Raw genomic sequence first — 19,633 nt, 5'->3', positions numbered from 1 at the left:
AATGGAGATGCCCAGTAGGCCTCTTTAGCTGAGGACAGAGGGTTCTAGGCCTTATCCTGGGAATCGAGAGTTTGGTCTTTAGGCCGACCGCCTTCTTCACCTCAACAGACTGGAATAACTTCACTGGACATGAATCTCATCACCAAACAAAGCCAATTGACAAACCAGTTGAGGGTTAGCAGTTCATTCGTTTGGTTTATTAAAGCTTCAAGCGAGTTGAAAGAGACCAGCTCTTGAGTGTAACGTGTTCTCAGCGGGCCACTGTGGCCCCTGGTGGCCCCTGGTGGCCGATGTGGCCCCTAGTGGCCGATGTGGCCCCTGGAGGCCCCTGTTTTAACCACAGAGCCAGTCGTGTGCAGCCATGGAGAGCATAGCGATTCAAAGGAGAGCAGGTGATGAGCAGGTGGCTACAGAAGGAAAACATTAGAAATGTGGAGTTTTAAGCCATTAAAGCTGCAGTTTGTAACTTTTATAAAAAAATATGTTTTTACTGATTTGTTGAAACTGTCAGTCATGGCAGTTCATGACAGGGATGAAACGGATAATCGGTGGAAAAATCAGATCAACGGTTTTCCCCCATTATCACACCTAGCAGCGAATAAACGAGGTTGATTGACAGCGCTAAGACCCTCCTCCTGGCTCTGATTGGTTGTTTTTGGGCATTTCTACAGAAAGCAGATGTTTCAAATTAATTTTTTTTCACAGATTATCTTATATCACTCTGACCATTTCAATAAATGCATAAAAGACATATAAATATTTTAAATAAAAGTTACATACTGCAGATTTAAGAAAAAGTTTCCATGTTCTCTATTTAATTGTCTTCCGCCACCAAAAGAAGGAGGAAGATGCTGCTCATCCTCCCAACAGTGGCTCTGTCACCGTTTTCACCCCCGTCGTCCTCTGAACAGAAAAAAATTTGTTTAGTTTTCCCCCCTCGGTTTATCTTTCTTCGCATATTTGTGAATTTGCATGTTTGCTTCTTGCTCTTTTCTGCTGCTGTATGTATTTTGTAGATAAAAGTTCAGCAGTGCAGTTAAGAGAAATTAGTTGGGTAAACAGTGGTAAATGTCAATGATAAAGTTCTGTTGAAGCTCATCTGATTAGCGGGGCTACGCAGGTGTCTTATCTTGCCTGTGCAACAGAGGGTAAAATGGAAATGATTGCGTGGTCCTGAGCAGCAGATGCCTATCCCAGAAATGTCTATCTGCCGGCGAGCCGAGCCGAGCCTGCCGGACTCCGGGGACCCAGGGGTGCTGCGAGGAAGATCACGGAGAGGGGGAAGATGAGACGGAGAGAAGAAGGCGCCGTCGGGTCGCGCTTGTTGCCAGATTGAGGCCCTTTATCAGGCGGCGTTAGAAATGACAAGAGCGGTCATTAATGAGAAACGCCGGGTAGGCGGCATGAAAGCGGGAAAACAAATCAGAGGTGGCAATTTCTGGGAAAATCAGACAATTCCTCGAAGCTGCGTCTGCCACTATGTGGATAAACAATGCTCACTGTGCTCCAGACTTAGAGAGCCCCAAGGTTTGGGGCGCCCCAAAGATGAAGAATGTTTTTGTTATGAACAGTGGTGAATGTACTCAAACGCTGCACTTATGTTAAAGTTAAATTTATTTCAGCAACAAGTGCTTTACATCATAAAAACATCTTACTAGTGAAAACAAACGACAAAGTAGGGCTGGACGATGTGGCTAATATAAGCTTTTCATATCAGTCGGCATCAGTAACTGTTGATTTTGATAATTAATGATTTGTTTTTTGTTTTAAACATTTGAAATACTTCCAAACTGCTGGCGTTACATTTCCTGCTTTATTTTTACTCCATGCCGCTGTTTTTATTTTTATTCAGTTATGAGGCACAGTGCTGAAACTTTAACTGCTTACTCAACAGGTTGTTGCTAGGTAACCAAAGAGCAAGTGAGTTGCTAGGTAACCAAAGAGTGAGTGAGTTGCTAGGTAACCAAAGAGCAAGTGAGTTTGTTGATACCACCAACCTAGCTTAGCTCCCTGTGAGAGGTTGAGCTATTACAGCCTTTTTTCTGCCCACATCTCCCAGAATGCCTTGCAGTTATGGATTATGGTTCAGTGAATATTCTATATATTGAGTAACCTATCAGACGTATTTTCTACTGAAATTGATCGCCTATCTATCATGATGTTATTGATTTATTGTCCAGCTCTACAATAAACATGGTACAAAAATGTACTCTACTAAAAGTTAATATTTTTACTTGAGTAAAAGAAAGTGATTTTATTCAAGTAATACTGTATTTTTCTTTGTAGAAACTGGTGAGTTTTTAATGTTTTTGTCTGTTTCCAGCTAGATGTTTTTTTAGCTGATTAGGTTGTGGAGAGGCAGCAGGGACTGAAATGGGAGTCGGCGTCAGGATTTGTCATTCAGCTGAGGTTAAACCCCACCTATTAGCGCCGGGTCGGAGCAGCACAGAGATAAAGATTTCCTGTTGTGTGGTGTCAAAAAATCAATAGCTCCGCCGCGATGAGCTCATTTGATATCAACAATAGTCTTTTTAAAAGTCAATTAGCCTGCATGGAGAAGAACAGGTCCTACTGCTTTTCCTAATGTCCAGATCTCCCAGGTCTGCTTTACGGACACCAAGCTGTGCTTCAGTCAGAGGCATTTCTCAGTCTGGGTTAAATCAGCAGTAAAGTTGTAGCAATCAACACTTCCTGCAGATTTAAGCATCCGAACCTCAAACTCTTCCCTCCCTTCTTTAGCTGAAACTTGCTTGGAATTCCTCCCGAACTGGTGGAGTTTTTTTCTTTTTTACTTAATAAGCATTTATTATTAATATGACACATCAGTTAAGATAACAGCCCACCTGCAGGTTTAATTAATTTTCCCTCCAAGCTGTGGAGATGGAGCTGTTAATCTGCCACAGGAACAAATTCGTCCGTCATGTTCTTCCCCGTGTGTCCCGGACAGTTTACAGAACAAATCCACGATGACGGCGTTTACCTGCAGGAGGAACGCTGAGACCACAAAGCATTCGCTGAACTCTGAGACCACAAAGCATTCGCCGACCTCTGAGATTGTGTTGGATTTGCTGACCTTTGTTCATCTGTCCATCTATATATTCCTCCATCATCCATCCATCCATCCATCATCCATCCATCCATAAAGTGTTTTATTCGGTTTCTTATTGTAAATCATTACTTTTATCATAAATTATTGTAGCTTTTCTCTGTCAGTATTTGTCCATAAAGTATTTCCCTGTGATCGCTGTGGAACCATCTCCATCCCGGCCTTCCCACTCCATCCGTCCCCAGCCTTCCCGCTCCATCTCTTCTCCGTCCGTCCCCAGCCTTCCCGTTACATTCCTCCATATCTCAGGACTCTCTCCTGTTTCCGTTCCTTCCCTCTTAATAACTTTGATTTGTCTAATTTCACGTTGACAGCGCGCATTAATTAAACCGTCAGAAAGCAGCGCTGATCCATGAATCCGGTAACAACCTCATCCTGGTCTCCGCCACCTTCACCTCGACACCCCACCTCCTCCCTAATCCCCCAGCCCCCATCACCGCCACTCCTCGGTTAATTGCGTTAGTCATTTCATTAATGACGGCTGATTGTTTTATTGTGTTGGCTCGTCAAAGAGGCCTGGACGCCCCAGTGGCTGCCGAAGCGTCCGTATCGATAAGCCTGTGTGTGTGTGTGTGTGTGTATGATAACGAGCCTTTCAGGAATGGGTCGTGTGTGTGTTTTTACCTCACATGCTGAGTGTGGCAGTGAAGGGGAGGTTATGGGGTCATTAAGAGGGTCTCTGGCTGACGGGGGGGTAATTAGCAGGGATTAGGATTGTTCTAGGCCTCCGCTACCTCAGTGGACGCTGCTAACCTGTCGGGATTATCCAGCTGCTCTCATTAGTGGAAATGCAGTGATAGCAGCTCCACTGTCTGCATCTGTAGTGACGCTCTTCCCTTTTGTTTGTTCATTAAACCGTAACCATGGCGATATAATTCACTCAGAAGCTCTCCAGGTGATGTCACAGAAATGTAAACACAGTCTAATTTGACTTTTAGTCAACGTTTGCTGTAAAATCAGCAGTTTTTAATTACTTTTTCTACTTTGCACTTACTGAATTTAAGCATTTTTCTGTTAAAATGTACTTTTTTGGATTATTATAAAAAAGATCCTGCTGAGCTAGTAAGTAGCTATGCTGCAAAAACACAAAGTTACTTTCCCAGGTAGAGCCAGGTTGGTTTTGAAAGCTTTACTTCCTCTTTAATTCAATAAATAATGGTTTAAAAAGCTCCAGTGGTTCTGAACTCTTCCCTGAAGGGTCACGGTGGGAGCAGACGTTTCTAGGTTAATATCTGGGTTTCTTTACTGAGGTCAGATCCTCATGAAGTTTCACAATGAGGGTCAGAGGCGCCGCTCAGCCCGATAAGCGTCCCATGTGGCGAGGATTGGCCAATGGCAGGGAGGCGGACTGGACATTGATGGAGTGCGGAGATAAGCGGGGTCAGCGCGGCCGACGGCGGCCCAGTCAGACGATAGCGGACGGGACGGAGGCCGGACTTTTGGACGCGTTCATCCTGGTCCTGAACGCGTCGAGCTCAGAGTTTCCTTCTGAAACGCGCCGATCCTGATAACGCAGATAGCATCAGCTCCATAAAATGCGGCACCTGTGTCACTGCGAGTCAGGAGGAACAAACCACTTCCTGAGCGATTTTCACCACAAAAGTGTTTCCGACAGAAACGGCAACGTGTTCAGCTTCTCTCTGACTTTCAGGGCTGTTTTATTAACTTAACGTCTTCTTCTTTCCTGTTCCCTCAGTAACCCCCCCACAGCCTCCCAGACCCCCCCGGGGGGCTGTGGGAAAGCCATTTTATCAGCGTCTGTCCGTTGTTCTCTGCTGGGGATAGATACAGAGAAGATAGATGAGTGTTTTGACATGGAGAGTGTTAGACAAACACTCTTATCTGGCCCGCCACTTTAGACCGACCCCCCCTGAAACAGCAGAGGCGAGATGAGGAGGAGGAGGGGGCGGGGGGGCAGGTTGGTTTCTGTTTTGATCAGATGAAGAGGTCAGGTCCAGAGGCTGCTCAAGTAATCTGTTAATCCCATCCAAACGCTCCCCTCTTCCTTCATTTATCCTCAGATTTTTATGATTTGGTACCAGGGGTGAGCGACTTAAAGCCAAATAAAAAATATTTTTTTCACGTTTGCTGAAACTGTCACCATGTCAAGAGACTTTACTATGAGACTCAACCAATCAGAGCCAGGAGGCGGGTCTTAGCGCTGCCAATCACCCGTTTCCCTTCCCATTGCTCATTGCTGGGCTACAGATAGCATAGCCTGTTGTGAATGCTTATGGGGTTGACTGACAGCAATTTGAATCAGATGAAGCTAAAAGTGAAAAGTAATTTTTTTTACTTTAAATACAAGAAGCCTATATATATATATATATATATATATATATATATACATATAAAATCAACAGTTTTGCTAAATTATATAATCTGAATGTGTTGTTCTTTTATCAAACGGCCTTTATATGCTCCAGTTAATGATTAATCGATTAACTGTGTGTGTGTTTACTGGATGGAAAGGTTAAAAATGACCTAAATAAATAGATAATTAAAGTTGTCTATGATTCTTTTTCCCAAACTCGGGCCGTGGGCTGAGTCTGGATGGATGGGTCCGCCGGGCCCACCGGCTCTATCTGGGCTGCAGCAGGCTCCGACCGCAGCCGTCACCGCCATTCGTCTGCGCTTATCTTTTCACTTTGAGGAAGTGGAAGGGAAGTTTCTCCCCTCAGTTTGAGCTGGTGGGACAGAAAAGCAGGACTGGCTGGGGTCAGACGCCCCCTGCTGGCAGGACGGCTAACTTTCTAACTTTCTCTCAGAATTATGACCTTTTTCTCTCTGTACTAAATTGTTTTTGAACCATCAGGTAAATCTAGTCGTATTTTCAGTGGGGCAACAAGGAAGCAACAGTTATGTGATTATTTTCATACTAAGAACGTAATTTACATACACATCAGAACATTTGGTTTTTTATTAGACATAGATTGACACAGAGTATTAATTAGGAGTGGAAAAAAAGCCAGTTTCTGAGGAAACAAAGTAAAACCTGAGTTTAAAGTCTGAATGTTGGTCCTAATCGTCTTCTGTAGAGTTTGAGTCGAGTTCGGCTGCGGCGGCGTTTTTTCCATCCGGGTCGTTAAAAGTTAAACTCCCTCCATTAAACCGACACGTTAAACTGATGTCATCCTCTCCTCTTCTTCGCAGATGAGCTGCAGCTGAGCGATGAAGATGGTGCCGGCGGCGTGGTGGCGGTCAGAGACCTGCAGCCCGACACCGTCTGGGGCCCGGTGCCAGGAATCCTCCAATCAGACGGCAGCACAGAGGTGAGAGCTGCTTCTGCTGAGCGAACCCAACACGCTGCGTTTTACTGCAGCTGCCGGTCCAGATGTGCAGAAGCTGTTTCTGAACAGCTGCAGCTTAAAAAAGTTAGGACACCCCATTAAATACTAAATTATTTCCAAATTATGATTTATCCAACTCTGAAACAACATAAACCTTGTCTTACTTATTAAAAAAACATAGCAGCTGAAAAGTGCTTTCTAACTGAGAAACAATTAATATCTGTACCCCTAACAAAGGCTAAGAAAAATAAAAATATGTGAAGAAAGTCATAATAATATAAGAGTTAAGTGTCATGATGCAAGAATTAAGATTTAATATTACCAAATTAAAGTAAAAAAATATAAAAAATGTCTGGATAACATGAAAAAATTTATGGAAAATTAAGTCGTAATATTAAGAGAATAAAATCTACCACAGTAAGTCAGAATAATACAAGATAAAGCCGTAATAATACAAGAAAAAAGTCGTAACAACACAAGAATAAAGCAATAGTTTTTCAAGAATAAAGTCGTAACAAGATTATTCTTGCATTGTTACAATTTTATTCTGGTGAGATTAAGAGAGATTATCACTACGACATTATTCTCTTACTATTGAAACTTTTTTCTTATTTTGGTATGACTTTGTTGTTGTGTTCCAATGTTTTAAATCTATTATTACAACTTTATTCTTGCATTATGAGTTTATTCTTGTATTATTATTACTGTAATATTTCATCTTACAGTAGTACAACTTTATTCTGATAATATTACGACTTTTTCTCGTAATATTCTGACTTTTTTCTTGTAGTAATTCGTCTCTAGAGTCCATTTGCTCCGTAAAACATCTGCGTGCAGCATCTTCTGTCTGTGCAGACCTTCTGCTGGTGAGGTCAGAGGTCAGCAGTGAGACAGTGAATGTAAACATCGGTATCATGTCAGCGTGTGAGAGCGTTGGAAATGAAAACAAGCCGGGCGTTTGTGTGCGATCCTTGGGAAGAGCGTGTGGGACCGGATGGAGCGCTATCAGAGCCTGACTCCGTGCATCATGTGGCGTCCATCTAATCATGTGATACTGATGCCGGGTGAGGCTTCCTGCACCGAGGCACGAACGCCGCTTCGTTCCTCGCCAGATTCTTCCCGGTGATCCCGCTCTCTTTCCTTTCGGCTCAGTTTTAAGTCTGACCGGGAAGTCCAGATCCCGACCGGTCCAGAACCAGGCTGATGTTATCCCGGCCCTCCTCCCGTTGCAGCCTCCTCCCCAGACGTCTGCCTGTCTTTTATCTCCTCGTGGCGCCATCCTCCTGGACAACAAACCCCAGTGATTGATTCCTGCTTGATAGGCTCTCATTTCTAAGATTTCATTTATTATCAGTGCGCCTCTGAGTGTACAGATAGATCAGTGTGTGTGTGTGTGTGTGTGTGCGTGCGTGTGTGAGTTTCTAACCCATCACCTTTTGTTCTTCCCTTCCTCTCCTCCTTTTTCTGTCTGTTCAAGCGTTTTTATTCACATGGAAAGCGTCCCATCCTGACTGTTAAAAACCATTTTCGCTCTCCCATCCTTGCGCTGAAGGAGCCTTCGGTATCTGCAGGAGATAGTGGCTGTAATCTCACATTCCTCCTGTGTTTCTCCCCACTGTCACTCCACGTCCGCCCCGTCTCCTCCCTCTGGGGTCAGCCGGGGTCAGGGCCGACTCATCCCCAACGCTTTGTGTGTTTTGGGATGAACCATCTCTTTGATTCCTTAATTGAAAGGGCAGGTTTATTTTATTTTTTTGTCCTCAAAAATGCAGCTGATGGAAATAATCTCACAAAATATGATGGCACAGTCTCTTTAAAGGGGATCTATTGTGCAAAAGTCACAATTTGAATGTTTTTACTCTTCCATTTGGATCTAAACTGCTTTTTAAAAAATGTCCCAAGTGCTTAGAAAATGGCAATAAATTAAAGATTTTTGTGTCTGGAAATGTAACGGTTTAAAAAAACCCAGTGACATTCAACAGGCACTGCTCCGTTACCTAGCAACCACAGCAGAGTTCCACCCGTTACCTAGCAACCCAAGCTGAGCTCCAGTATGATTAGTCAGCTGGTTTTATAGCTGCACAACAGCTGCTGGAAAAGTCAAGTGTTTTGTTGTTGACTTGCCATCCAGAAACCACTTGCTGCATTCTTGTTGGTTGCGTAGGAGGTTCCACTTCTGCTTTTCAAAGATGCACAGTTGTATAATTGCACATCTGTTTGCAGCCATTTTCATGTGTGAGTGAAAATGGGGTCATGTCCCCCAGCAGGGGGATTTAAAGTGACAAGAGGCCCTTAACAAGCTAAAATGTCTTTAACTGAGAATAATTTTGTGGAAAAAAAAGTAGAGGTGAGGTTTTACAGATCAACTCCAATTCCCCCAAATGAGGGAGCTCCTGGATTTGTTGCTAACTGGAGGAATGCCATCTCATCCAGTGGAAGGAGTATAGAACTGGGTGATGCGCTCTATCTTCCTGGTTTTAGTCAGAACACCAGCAGCAGCGTTCTGGATCAGCAGCAGCTGGAGGATTATTGATTTTGCAGTAATCAATGCGACTAAAGATAAACACATGGTTGAGTTTCTCTAGATCTTGCTGAGACATTAGTCCTCTAATCTTGGAAATGGATTTGGTGTGAATTTAGCTCCAACGTGGGTGGAAACCTGCCACCTGTATCCTCTGACGTTCTGCCTCAGCAGACCGTCCTGGTCCTGCTGCAGCCTGTTGGCTCCCATTGATCCCAGCAGACCTTCACAGAGTGCTGACGGTCGATTTGGACCAATGAGGAGTTGCCTTTTGATCGTGTGTTGGCGGCAGATGAGATCCGGCCGCCGCGCTCTCCCTCTGTCAGATCTCCTTCATTAGATTAGCTCCGTGTTAACTGGCCTGTGTCATATGGAAATCCTGCCATTTGCATCTCTTGAGAAAGAGGCGTAAAACCATTTATCTATTTAAATATATTCTGGCTGATATGGCTGTTGGACTTTAGAACAGGGTATAATGATGTTTACTGATGGACTGATCGGCTGGCTGCTGATTCCTCCCGGTTTTTGGTTCAGTGAACCGCCAGGTCCTCGTCAGCGAGCCTCCCATGGCAACCCGGCGCCAAGCAGCTGCTCCTCCGATTGGATCGCTCGCAACAAATCTGATATTATATCTGCTCTCCCTCTGATTGGATCCCGCTGTAATTAACTGATAATGCGACTGCGCGTGATTGGCCTGAAGTTTGAGGATCGTTTGAAATTTTGAGCTTAGATGAAAGACGTTCTTGAAAGTGGGGGTATTGTCTAATCTGGAGTTTGTTGCATCTGTCGGACTGATGTCCAGGCTGACAAAAGGAGCGACATCTCTGCATTGTTCTGCAGCCGGCAGCTCACCCCACCCCTATCCTGTCTTTCGTGGAAAGGCGGCCTGAAGGCTCGATCCTAGAAGGAGCGGAGTAGTGGAGTTCAAAGCGTTATCACGCACCGAACGTCTTTTCATCATGTTTTAGAAACAAGCGTTCGCACTAATCCCCCAATAATCTCTCCAGGAGAACTGGGGCGATAAGGCGCGCCACCCACGGCTTTTCAAACACTTTTTGGTTAGTCTCTTCTCCTCGTCGATTCCTCCACTTCCCCCTCCCCGGAAGGACGAGTGAAGGTGATCGTCGTCTCCTCCTCCTCCTCCTCTTCTTTCCTCACCGACTCCGAGTCGGTTTGTTTACATCCTGATCCTGATCTTTCGAGTTTATCTGGACTCATCAACAGTGTTTCTCTGCCTCTCTGTTTCCCTCGTTCCTCCGCCCATCAAATTAGAATGTTAATTAAAACGGTGCTCCTTCAGAAGATGACAAATCGATGATTACGGTGAGCGCTGAAGCACCTTCTGCGATGCCCCCCAGAAGAACGTCAAACACCAGGAACATTAAAGGGGATCTGGAGTGCTGGAGAAAGACTTTGTAGTGAAATTGTGAGGGGGAAAAACATATTCTAGGGTTCTGTGTGTTAGGAAATAACCAAAAAAGCTTCTAAAATCATTTAAGTGTAGAAAACACTCAACAGATTCAACAGTGACATTATTATCCCAAAGCTGATCTGATTCATTGGGAAGTTTTGGCAGCTTTCTGTAGGTTGGGAAGACATCAGAAATGTCCTTAGAGAAGCAACTGTTGCTGTTTATCAGTCTGGGTAGGAATGGAAGGTTATTTCTGAATATTACTGAAACAATTAATTGAATTAATCGTGATTAATCAGTTATTGAAAGGATTTTCAACTAAAACAAAGCAATCAATTAATCAGAATATATACAGAGTAACAAAAAAGTAAATTTGCTGAAAGAACAGCACACTCAGAGCAGTAACTAAGATGAAACTGTACAAATGTGTCACAGTTAATCGATTAATCGATTAATCGATTAATCACATGATAAATTAAAATGAGCTCAGTTATTTCCATTCTGATTTATAATAATTTTTGAAGGGCAATTTGTTTATAGCTGCTTAATGTAAAATGTGCTGGAGTAAAAGTTGAAAGTACCCATTATTAAATCTATTTAAGTACAGGTACATGAAAGAAGTTGTACTTTGCTACACTTCAAAAACACAAAAATCTTACCAAGTATTTTGGGTTTAATTTCTGGTGCAAATATCTTAGTACACTTTTAATGAGGCAAAACTGACTTATAAGTAAATTTTCAGCAATAAATAGCTTGTTTTCAGTCAATAATTATTTAATATTTATTTAAAAAGTACTAGTTTCACTGGCAGATTATTTCACTAAATACGAGATACTTTTTGCAATGCTATAAGTGAAGTAATCAATTACTATATTTTTTTTATCAGCAATACAGTATTATTGACTTAAAACAAGCTATTTCTTGCTAAAAAGTTACTTATAAGTTAGTTTTGACTCATTAGAAGTGTACAAAGATATTTATTCAAGAAACTAAACCAAAAATACTTGATATTATTTTGTGTTTTTGCAGTGTTCAACCTGTAGATCCAGAGCCTCACTGCAAAAACACAAAATCTTACCAAGTCTAGTTAATAAAGAAAAGTTTTTCAGCAAGAAATATGAGTTTGTTTTAAGTTAATAATTCCTGAATATTGATTTTTATAAAGTACCAGATCCACTGGCAGGTTATTTCACTTATAACTAAAGTTTTTCCCATGTTCTAAGTGAAATAATCTGCCAGTGAAACTTTCTCATTAAAACATATAATATTAAAAAATATTTTCTTAAATGAGCTTCTGTATCTTGCTGAAAAGTTACTTGTAAGTTAGTTTTCTTATTTAAAGTGTAATAAGTTATTTACACTAGAAACTAGACCGAAAATACTTGGTAAGATTTTGTGTTTTGATGGTTCATCCCACCAGTCCAGAGAATCTCATCTCCCTGATAGAAACAGGACAAAAAGATAAAACTCTGATGGAGTGAAACCGGGAGCAGAGAAGAAGGTTCATTAACAGAAGCCAAACTGGCAGAGGAAAAGAAAAATGTGATGGGAAGAGGAGAAACACAGAAGAGGAGGTGCTCATCACTCAGCTGCAGTGACTGGCTGCTATCTGCATCTGGCTGTCATCTGCAGCAGCTCCTGCAGGGCGGAGGAGGAGGAGGAGGACGAAGGAGGAGGAGGTGGAAGTAGAGGGAAAACCTCTATCCGTCGTATCTCTGAGCTTCATCTCCGGCAGTTCAGGAGCCCGCTTTCCAAGAGTGCCTCATTTTCAAATCTCTTATCTCAGCCCCCGTTTTAAGTATCGCAGTTTTATACTTTTACATGTCATTTGCATGCAGCTCATCAACCAGGCTCCATCTTTTCTTCTTCTCTGAGGTGCACAGATGTGCAACCGGCAGGGGAATAAAGCTGCTCTAATTCACCCCAAACTGAACTGCCAGGGGAGGTGAGAGCGTCGAAAATGTCACTCTGCAAAAATACAAAGTAGTACCAAGTATTTTAGTTTCTGGTGCAAACATCTTAGTACACTTGAAATTAGACAAAACTCATTTACAAGTAACCTTTCAGCGAGATATAGGCGCTTGTTTTAACTCAACAGTTATTTAATGTTGCTGAAAAAGTTCCATTGGCAGATTATTTCACTTATAACAATCAATTTTTTCCCATGTTAAAAGTGAAATTATCTGCCATTGGAACAAGGATGTTTTCATTAATATTAAGGAATTATTAACTAAAGTATTCACACTACTATGATGGTGTGTTAGGGGCATTACAGATAAAAAAAAACAATTTTATTCCCACCAAAAAATTCAGAAATGTTCTATAAATTTCCTTGAAAGACAAGAAAAATTCTAAAAAAAAAAAAAGTTAGTTTTGTCTTATTTCAAGTATAAGACAAAACCACATAGTATAGTAAAATATTTGCACAAGAAACTAGATAACAATTCTTGGTAATATTTTGTGTTTTTGCAGTGCAGAGAGATGCTGTGTGTGTAACGGAGGTAAAAAGTGTGTTTGTATCGGCGGAGCGGATGAGAGTAGGTTTCAGATGTTTATCTGCCTTCCTTTTCTCCTTTGTGTTTTTGGAGGATTCACACAGTGACCTCTTTGTTTGGGACAGTGAGTGCAGCCCTCCAACCCGCCGGACTGCGGGGGAAAGAAAGCCATTTCCTGTACAGATAGAATAAGAGACATGGAGGGAGAGATGGGATGATGGAATGAGAGTTGGCGAGAGGAAGCGAATCAAAGATTAAGAAAGAAAAGAGATGCATGAAGAAGAGAGAGGCTGTGAAAGAGGAGAAGGGAGGAAGAGGATGAGCTGGACGATGGAATGAGTGAATGAATGAAAGATGGTTGAAAAGGTCAGCGGAGCGGCTTATTAAATTCCATCCAGGTCAATTTAATTCAGGAGAGGAGGGGGCAAAACTCTGCGCTTCTGGAACGAGCTGTGAGAATCTGACAGCTGGCACAGGTGGACCAGATGTCTTATTTGTCTGACTCCTCACTGACCTGCGTGCTTCATATTGTCCCACAGCTTGAAGTGGATGAAGCGACCTGAAGCTCAGAGTGAAGCCAAGGAGATCATCCCCATGAGAGTCTGAGGATTTTCTGCTTTTCATATTTCATGATTCTACAGCTTTTCCACTGTGTTCAGGCTTCAGCTCATGATAGTTTTAGCTTGTTTTTCCCACCTGACAGTCCGGTAGATTCTGTTTGATTGGGGACCAAAGTTGCAACATTTGTTACATTTTCAGTGTTGTGGTTCACAAATGATCCAAACTCTTTGAAAAACCTGTTCCCCTCCTCGCCTGTGGGGGCGCTGCACCGAGAACCACAGAAACTACACGAAAACCTCTGAAAAACACACTGAGCGCAACGCCCAGAAATGACGTGGCGTCAGATTTTAGCGTTCATAAGGTTTCTCTTTTGTCCTGGCAAAAGAAGGCGAGCCATTCCTTGCAGTGCTGCTAAGCTAACATGGTTGTTTTGGTTGTATTTACCCAGAATCCCCTGCTCTGTACTTTGCTTCCTGTTAGACCACTTCAAACCGGAGCGGAGTTCATTTCAACCGAACCGAGACCGAGATTTGCAGTCGGACCAGAGTTCGCTGTTTTAATCCGTTCACACGTCCACAACCGAACCAGACTTTCTGGATAAATGAATGTTTGATTAAAGCGGACTAAACAAGGCTGGTGTGAATTCACTCTTAATCATCTCAATCCATTATTATGACTCTTGAGTGATTCAGATGAGAAAACCTGTATTTGTTTTACAGTTGCATTAGAAAGCAGCCGTGTTAGCATGGCAAACTTCACTGTGTGAGAGTCCAGCTGTCTTCTCATAGATGATTGATCTGCATGTTTTACATGCAGTGGCCCGCAGGTCATCCCGCAGTAAACCATGCTAGACGGTTTGCAGCAGTGAGACAGATGTGTTCGGTGATTTGCATAAACAAACATCTCTTATTCCCCACTGCAGCCGTTGACAGCTGCTAGCGAGAAGTCTTAATCTGCTCAGCCCTCAGAAAGTTCACTGCAAAAACACAAAGTCTGACCACGTATTTCTGGTCCATTTTCTAGTGCAAATGTCAAATAAGGCAAAGTTAACTTAAAAGTAACTATTCAGCAGGATGTAGCAGCTGGTTTTAAACCAATAGTTCTTTAGTATTGATGATGAAGTACTAGTTCAACTGTCAGATTATTTCACTTATAACAATGTTTCCCATGTTTATTCCTGAATTTGAGAAGTCAAAAATTTGCTAGAAAAAAGTCAAAAATGTTCCAAATTTTACATTTTCTGAGTTTCAAAGTCGAAACTTTTGGACTTTTCTTTTTAGAAAAGTTCTACGATTAATCTTAATATTTCTGAGATTTTTTTACAGTAAATTTTTGACTTTTGAAACTCAGAAATATCCTTGTTTTTTCTAGAAAATTTATAGAAAATTTCAGAGTTTTCAGCAAATACTTACTAGTTTTTTCTATCTACAGTGGCAATAAATACACCTTTGTATTAGTGTAAATATCTTTGTGTTCCTGAAATAAAACAAAACTAACTTACAAGTAACTTCTCAGCAAGAATATAGTCTTGTTTCTGTAATGTCTTAATACTGATGAAAAACTCTGGTTCCACTGGCAGATTATTTTCTTTATAAAGTGTTTTGTTATAAGTGAACTTTTCAATCAATATTAAGGAATTATTTCCTTAAAATAAACTCATCTTTCTGAAAAGTTAATTTAGTCTATTTTCAAATGTACTAATGTTCTAGAAACTAGACCAAAAATACTTGGTGAGATTTTGTGTTTTTCCTCCTCATCGTCACCATCAGCGGCGGTTCATCCCGTCGCTGAATGAGGCGAACGGAGGCAGAAAATGAAAAATCAGCTGCCATCATTTGCATTCAGGTTTTATCTGGAAGGAGGAGGGCGTTTTCCAGTCCGATAAGGAGAGGGCGTTGCAGGCTGCACTGGGGGGTGATTGTTATACGTGACGCGAGTTGAGGGGAAGAAGGTAGCTCTGGAGTTCAGCCGCTGTGTGTTTGTGCAGCAGCAGCACAGCGTGCAGGGAGGAAGAGGAGGAGGGCGGTTAATATCAGACCAAATAATTAGATTCGCTATCGTGGCGGCGGCAGCAGTGCGGGGGATCAGGCAGATTAAAGCCGGGGCTCGGGGCTCGTTAATATGCATGAGGGGACCGGGGTCCGGGCGCGGGGCTTAGACTGCGGCTCAAAGACTCTCCACTGGCTGATGGGGGCTTAAGGCGGCGCTCTCAACCAAGATGAAGCTCCGCCGGGGGGGAGACATCCAGCTGATAGATGGAGAGCCAACGGATGGTTCAGGTGGCGGAGAACACTGCAAAAACTCAAAACCTGACCAAGTGTTTCAGGTTCAGTTTATAGAACAAATAAACTTTTCCAACCCGAAGAGCGTTAATCCCCACAAACACAGAAAACGCTTCAAAATATGTAAAGAAACATCAATTTCTAGGTTCATTACTACACTCACTTAGCACAAAAGAGGCCTCAGATTGTCTGGTTTTAGAGAACATTTTATTATCAGATAATATTTTATAACTTTTTTACCAGATAATTCAATCTTTCCACCAAGAAAAAACATTTTTCCATGTTATAAGTGAAATAATTTGCCAGTGTAATCAGTACATTTTCATCAATATTAAGGAATTACTGACTGAAAACAAGATGCCAAGTCTGGTATTAAAGTTCTGTGGTGTATTAGAGTCATCTGCAGATAGAAAATACATTTCCGCCAAAAAAATCAGATATTTTCCTGGAAAAACCCAAAGAAATTTCTGAATTTGAAAAGCTAGAAAAAAACTTGATGTTTCAGAAATTTTCCAAACAAAAAACCTCAGAGTTTTTGGAGTTTGAAAAGTCAAAAAATTTGCTAGGAAAAGAAAACTGCAGTGACCCGCAGGCCAGAAAAAGCAAAAACAGTTGGTGAAATTTTGTTTTTCTTCTGAAGGAGCCAAAAATATGATTAACCTTTTCAGCAGCAACTGATCAGGACCAGTGTGATTGGTACCAGGACCAGTTGGTTTGGTATCAGGACCAGTTGGTTTGGTATCAGGACCGGTGTGATTGGTACCAGGACCAGTTGGTTTGGTATCAGGACCAGTTGGTTTGGTATCAGGACCAGTGTGATTGGTATCAGGACCAGTGTGATTGGTACCAGGACCGGTGTGATTGGTACCAGGACCGGTGTGATTGGTACCAGGACCAGTTGGTTTGGTATCAGGACCAGTTGGTTTGGTATCAGGACCAGTGTGATTGGTACCAGGACCGGTGTGATTGGTACCAGGACCGGTGTGATTGGTACCAGGACCGGTGTGATTGGTATCAGGACCGGTGTGATTGGTATCAGGACCGGTGTGATTGGTATCAGGACCAGTTGGTTTGGTATCAGGACCAGTGTGATTGGTATCAGGACCAGTTGGTTTGGTATCAGGACCAGTGTGATTGGTATCAGGACCAGTGTGATTGGTACCAGGACAAGTTTAACCATTGGGAGAGCAGTTTAGACGATCGGACGTGATGTTTCGGGGTTTTCTCTCTTCGAGCATTCCGGAGCTGCTTCCGTAATGAATTAGTCTGAGTTAACGGTACTTAGAGCTCAGACGGCTCCAGCGTTGGGTTTCAAATTAAAACAAAAGCAGCCGTATCTCCACATCTGCGCTGCATCTTCCCTGAAACGCAATCCGTGCTCTGCTCGGCTTCCTCCCAGATGTCCTCTTCCCGCCGCCGGCTCCACCTCAGGTCCGCCTGGTGATGACGGGGAGCGTGAATGAATGAATGAATCAGGGAATGCGTGGAGAAATGTGCAGAGTGTTAGCAGCTGATTGAGGCTGGAAGCATCAAGCAGAGGATTTATTCCCGCCTGGTTCTGATCCGATCCCGGCTCTCACCCCAGGCCGCTGGTACCAGGATTGGCTCAGGTCCTCAGGCTTCGCCTCAGGGAGGGAAACTGAAAAACAGCGACAGCCTCGAGATGAAAACAAGGTTCACAGAAACTTCAGCACTAAAGAGGGTTGACTAACAAAACAGACCAGATTCAGCAGCAGCATGGGGATCCATCCATCCATCCATCCATCCATCCATCCTGTATCATCTCTGTTTCACTGAATCCTCTCAGATTGTTTCTGTTTTTTCCATCTCTCTTTGATCTCAGCAGCTGAACGTTTCTGTGTCAGAAAACCTTTTTAAATCAAAATCGTTTAGAGCCAAACAATCAGTGAACATTGAACATTTTAATTTATCAGGCCAGAAACTGATTTTCTGTCCGAACAAATTAAAACGCTGCTTCACGTCCTGCTGAGGTAATCTGATAATTAAAGCTCCAACATTTAATAAACCAATTACTATTATTATTTTTTTTATTATTAGAAAAATCTGTTTAATCTTTATGGAGCCAAAGTTAACGAGTGTTTTCTTTGGAATGGATTGTTTTAATCACTGCTTTTGGAGATTTGTGGAGGAAATAATCGCCAGTCGCAGCCCTGTTGGGTTTCTGTTCAGCCTTAATGTGACGAGTTCAGAAACATAAAACACTTTAAACAGCAGATTTGTTCAATTTTCCACAAACACATGAACATTTCCACTCTGTAGCTTAATTTACACCTGAAATGTTACGCTGCAGCCATTTCCTCCCAACCTGGTTGACTTTGTCACATTTTTAACTCAACATCTCACATCTTGACTTTCTTCCTCTATAAATGTGTCTGAATCTGAGGAAATCTCTGGATTCAATTTAGATCAACCAAAACTTACAATTTTATTTAATTTTTATCTCCTTAAGTCATTTTTTGTTGTTTGGTTGTGTGTTTGGAGTCATTGTGAAGCTCAAATATAAAATTCTTCCTAATCTCCAGTTCTCTGCTTAATTATGATTGATATTTAGAAAAATTGGTATTTTATTGTGGATTTGCAGCCAGATTATGACAGCTTTTATTTACATTTTTATGCCATAAATACCTTTTACAGTTGAACCTTACAGGATTTACTTTAACAGATTATATGTGGAGAAAGTTTTTTTTTTACTGAAATAATTTGTTTACATTATTTAAAAAACAAGCCTTTTAACGAGAATGTTCAACTTTCACGTCAACTCTGACCTTTCTGTTCTGTTTATGATCAAATCTGTGTGAATGTCTCCTCCTGGTGGAGAAAGGACGGTACTGCAGCTCCACTTTGAGCTGCTGTCACAAAGTGGAAACAAACTTTATAATTAACTGGAGACTCAAAAAAGCCACTTGCTGAAAAAACAACACAAATGATCCCTAAAGCTGTTGCATTTTAAGTAATAAGATGTTTTTTTCTATTTTATTTTTTTTACTTAAGCATTTCATGTATTTCTAGTATTGTAAAAGAAAAAAAAGGCTAAAGTGGTTAAATGAAAAATCTGGAGAACGTGGCAATTTTTTACCTGATTAATTGTTAGTTACAACAAGAAATCTTGACTTCTAGGCTAATTGGTTGGTCTAATTGTAAATGTAAGATTTTATGTAAATGTTTGTGAATCAACAGTTTGTGTGTTTTGTTTTGTGGTGTTTCATTTTGTTTTGTTTTGTGAGTCTGAGCTCGTAAACGGGGAAATGTTCGCTTCGCAGCTGGGAGTTTGTCAGGAAAGTGTGTTTGGGTTTTATTAGGGCTTTGTTCCAGGATGAATCGAACAGATTTTAAAACCCGATTGTGTTGTGTTTCGCTGCATTGATTTGATTGTTATTTCTGGATCAGATTTTTACCTGGAGGATAACGGAGTGTGTTTGTGGGCTCCCCTCATACCTCCACAGAATCTGCATGTCCAGCCTCTTTGTTGAGCGTATCCGCTCTGGATCTTATTAACGCCGCCGGCTGAATGGCCGCCTCATCAGATCCTCTCTCTCCTTCTTTTATCTCTCTCTTTTTTTATTTTCTCTGCCTCTTTGTCCGGCCAGAGCTGCGCTCATTTCCTTCTGACCGTAATCGTCATCAGCGGCTCTCCGCAGGCTCTTTCAGGCTGTTTAATGCCGGCGGTGCGGCCGCTGTTCGTTCCCAGATCGGCGTCGTTAATGCCGGGGATAATGTGCAGGACGGCAGGCTGTAAAGCTGCCCAGTTCAAGCAGAGCGGAGACACTTGAAACATACAAAGGATGGAGTTGTGTTTGATTATTCCCAGCGTTCATTAAGAGGCTGAGCGAGGTGCACGTTTACAGACAGAGTGATACCTCCTGCAGCATTTCCTATCTGTGCTCAGGTGTTAACTTGGGCCAAAATGAACGAGTTGAAAGCACCAAGGAGCCACATTTTACTTTAT

At 42.1% G+C, this 19,633-nt stretch overlaps 1 protein-coding gene across 2 annotated transcripts in view; it reads left to right on the top strand.

Annotated features, from left to right (window-relative positions):
- The window catches only part of zfpm1 (zinc finger protein, FOG family member 1), a 102,932-nt gene that overhangs the window by 72,273 nt on the left and 11,026 nt on the right, over positions 1-19,633 (top strand). For both annotated transcript variants that reach the window (XM_014997323.2, XM_014997321.2), the window contains exon 4: positions 6,260-6,378. In XM_014997323.2, the coding sequence (XP_014852809.2) occupies positions 6,260-6,378 (119 nt within the window). The remainder of the gene's footprint in view (positions 1-6,259; positions 6,379-19,633) is intronic.

The sequence above is a fragment of the Poecilia mexicana genome, unplaced genomic scaffold (genome assembly GCF_051168715.1).
Source record: "Poecilia mexicana isolate PSO_F unplaced genomic scaffold, ASM5116871v1 scaffold_6, whole genome shotgun sequence".
Lineage (NCBI taxonomy): Eukaryota > Metazoa > Chordata > Actinopteri > Cyprinodontiformes > Poeciliidae > Poecilia > Poecilia mexicana.
This window is presented reverse-complemented; position numbering and strand designations above follow the sequence as displayed.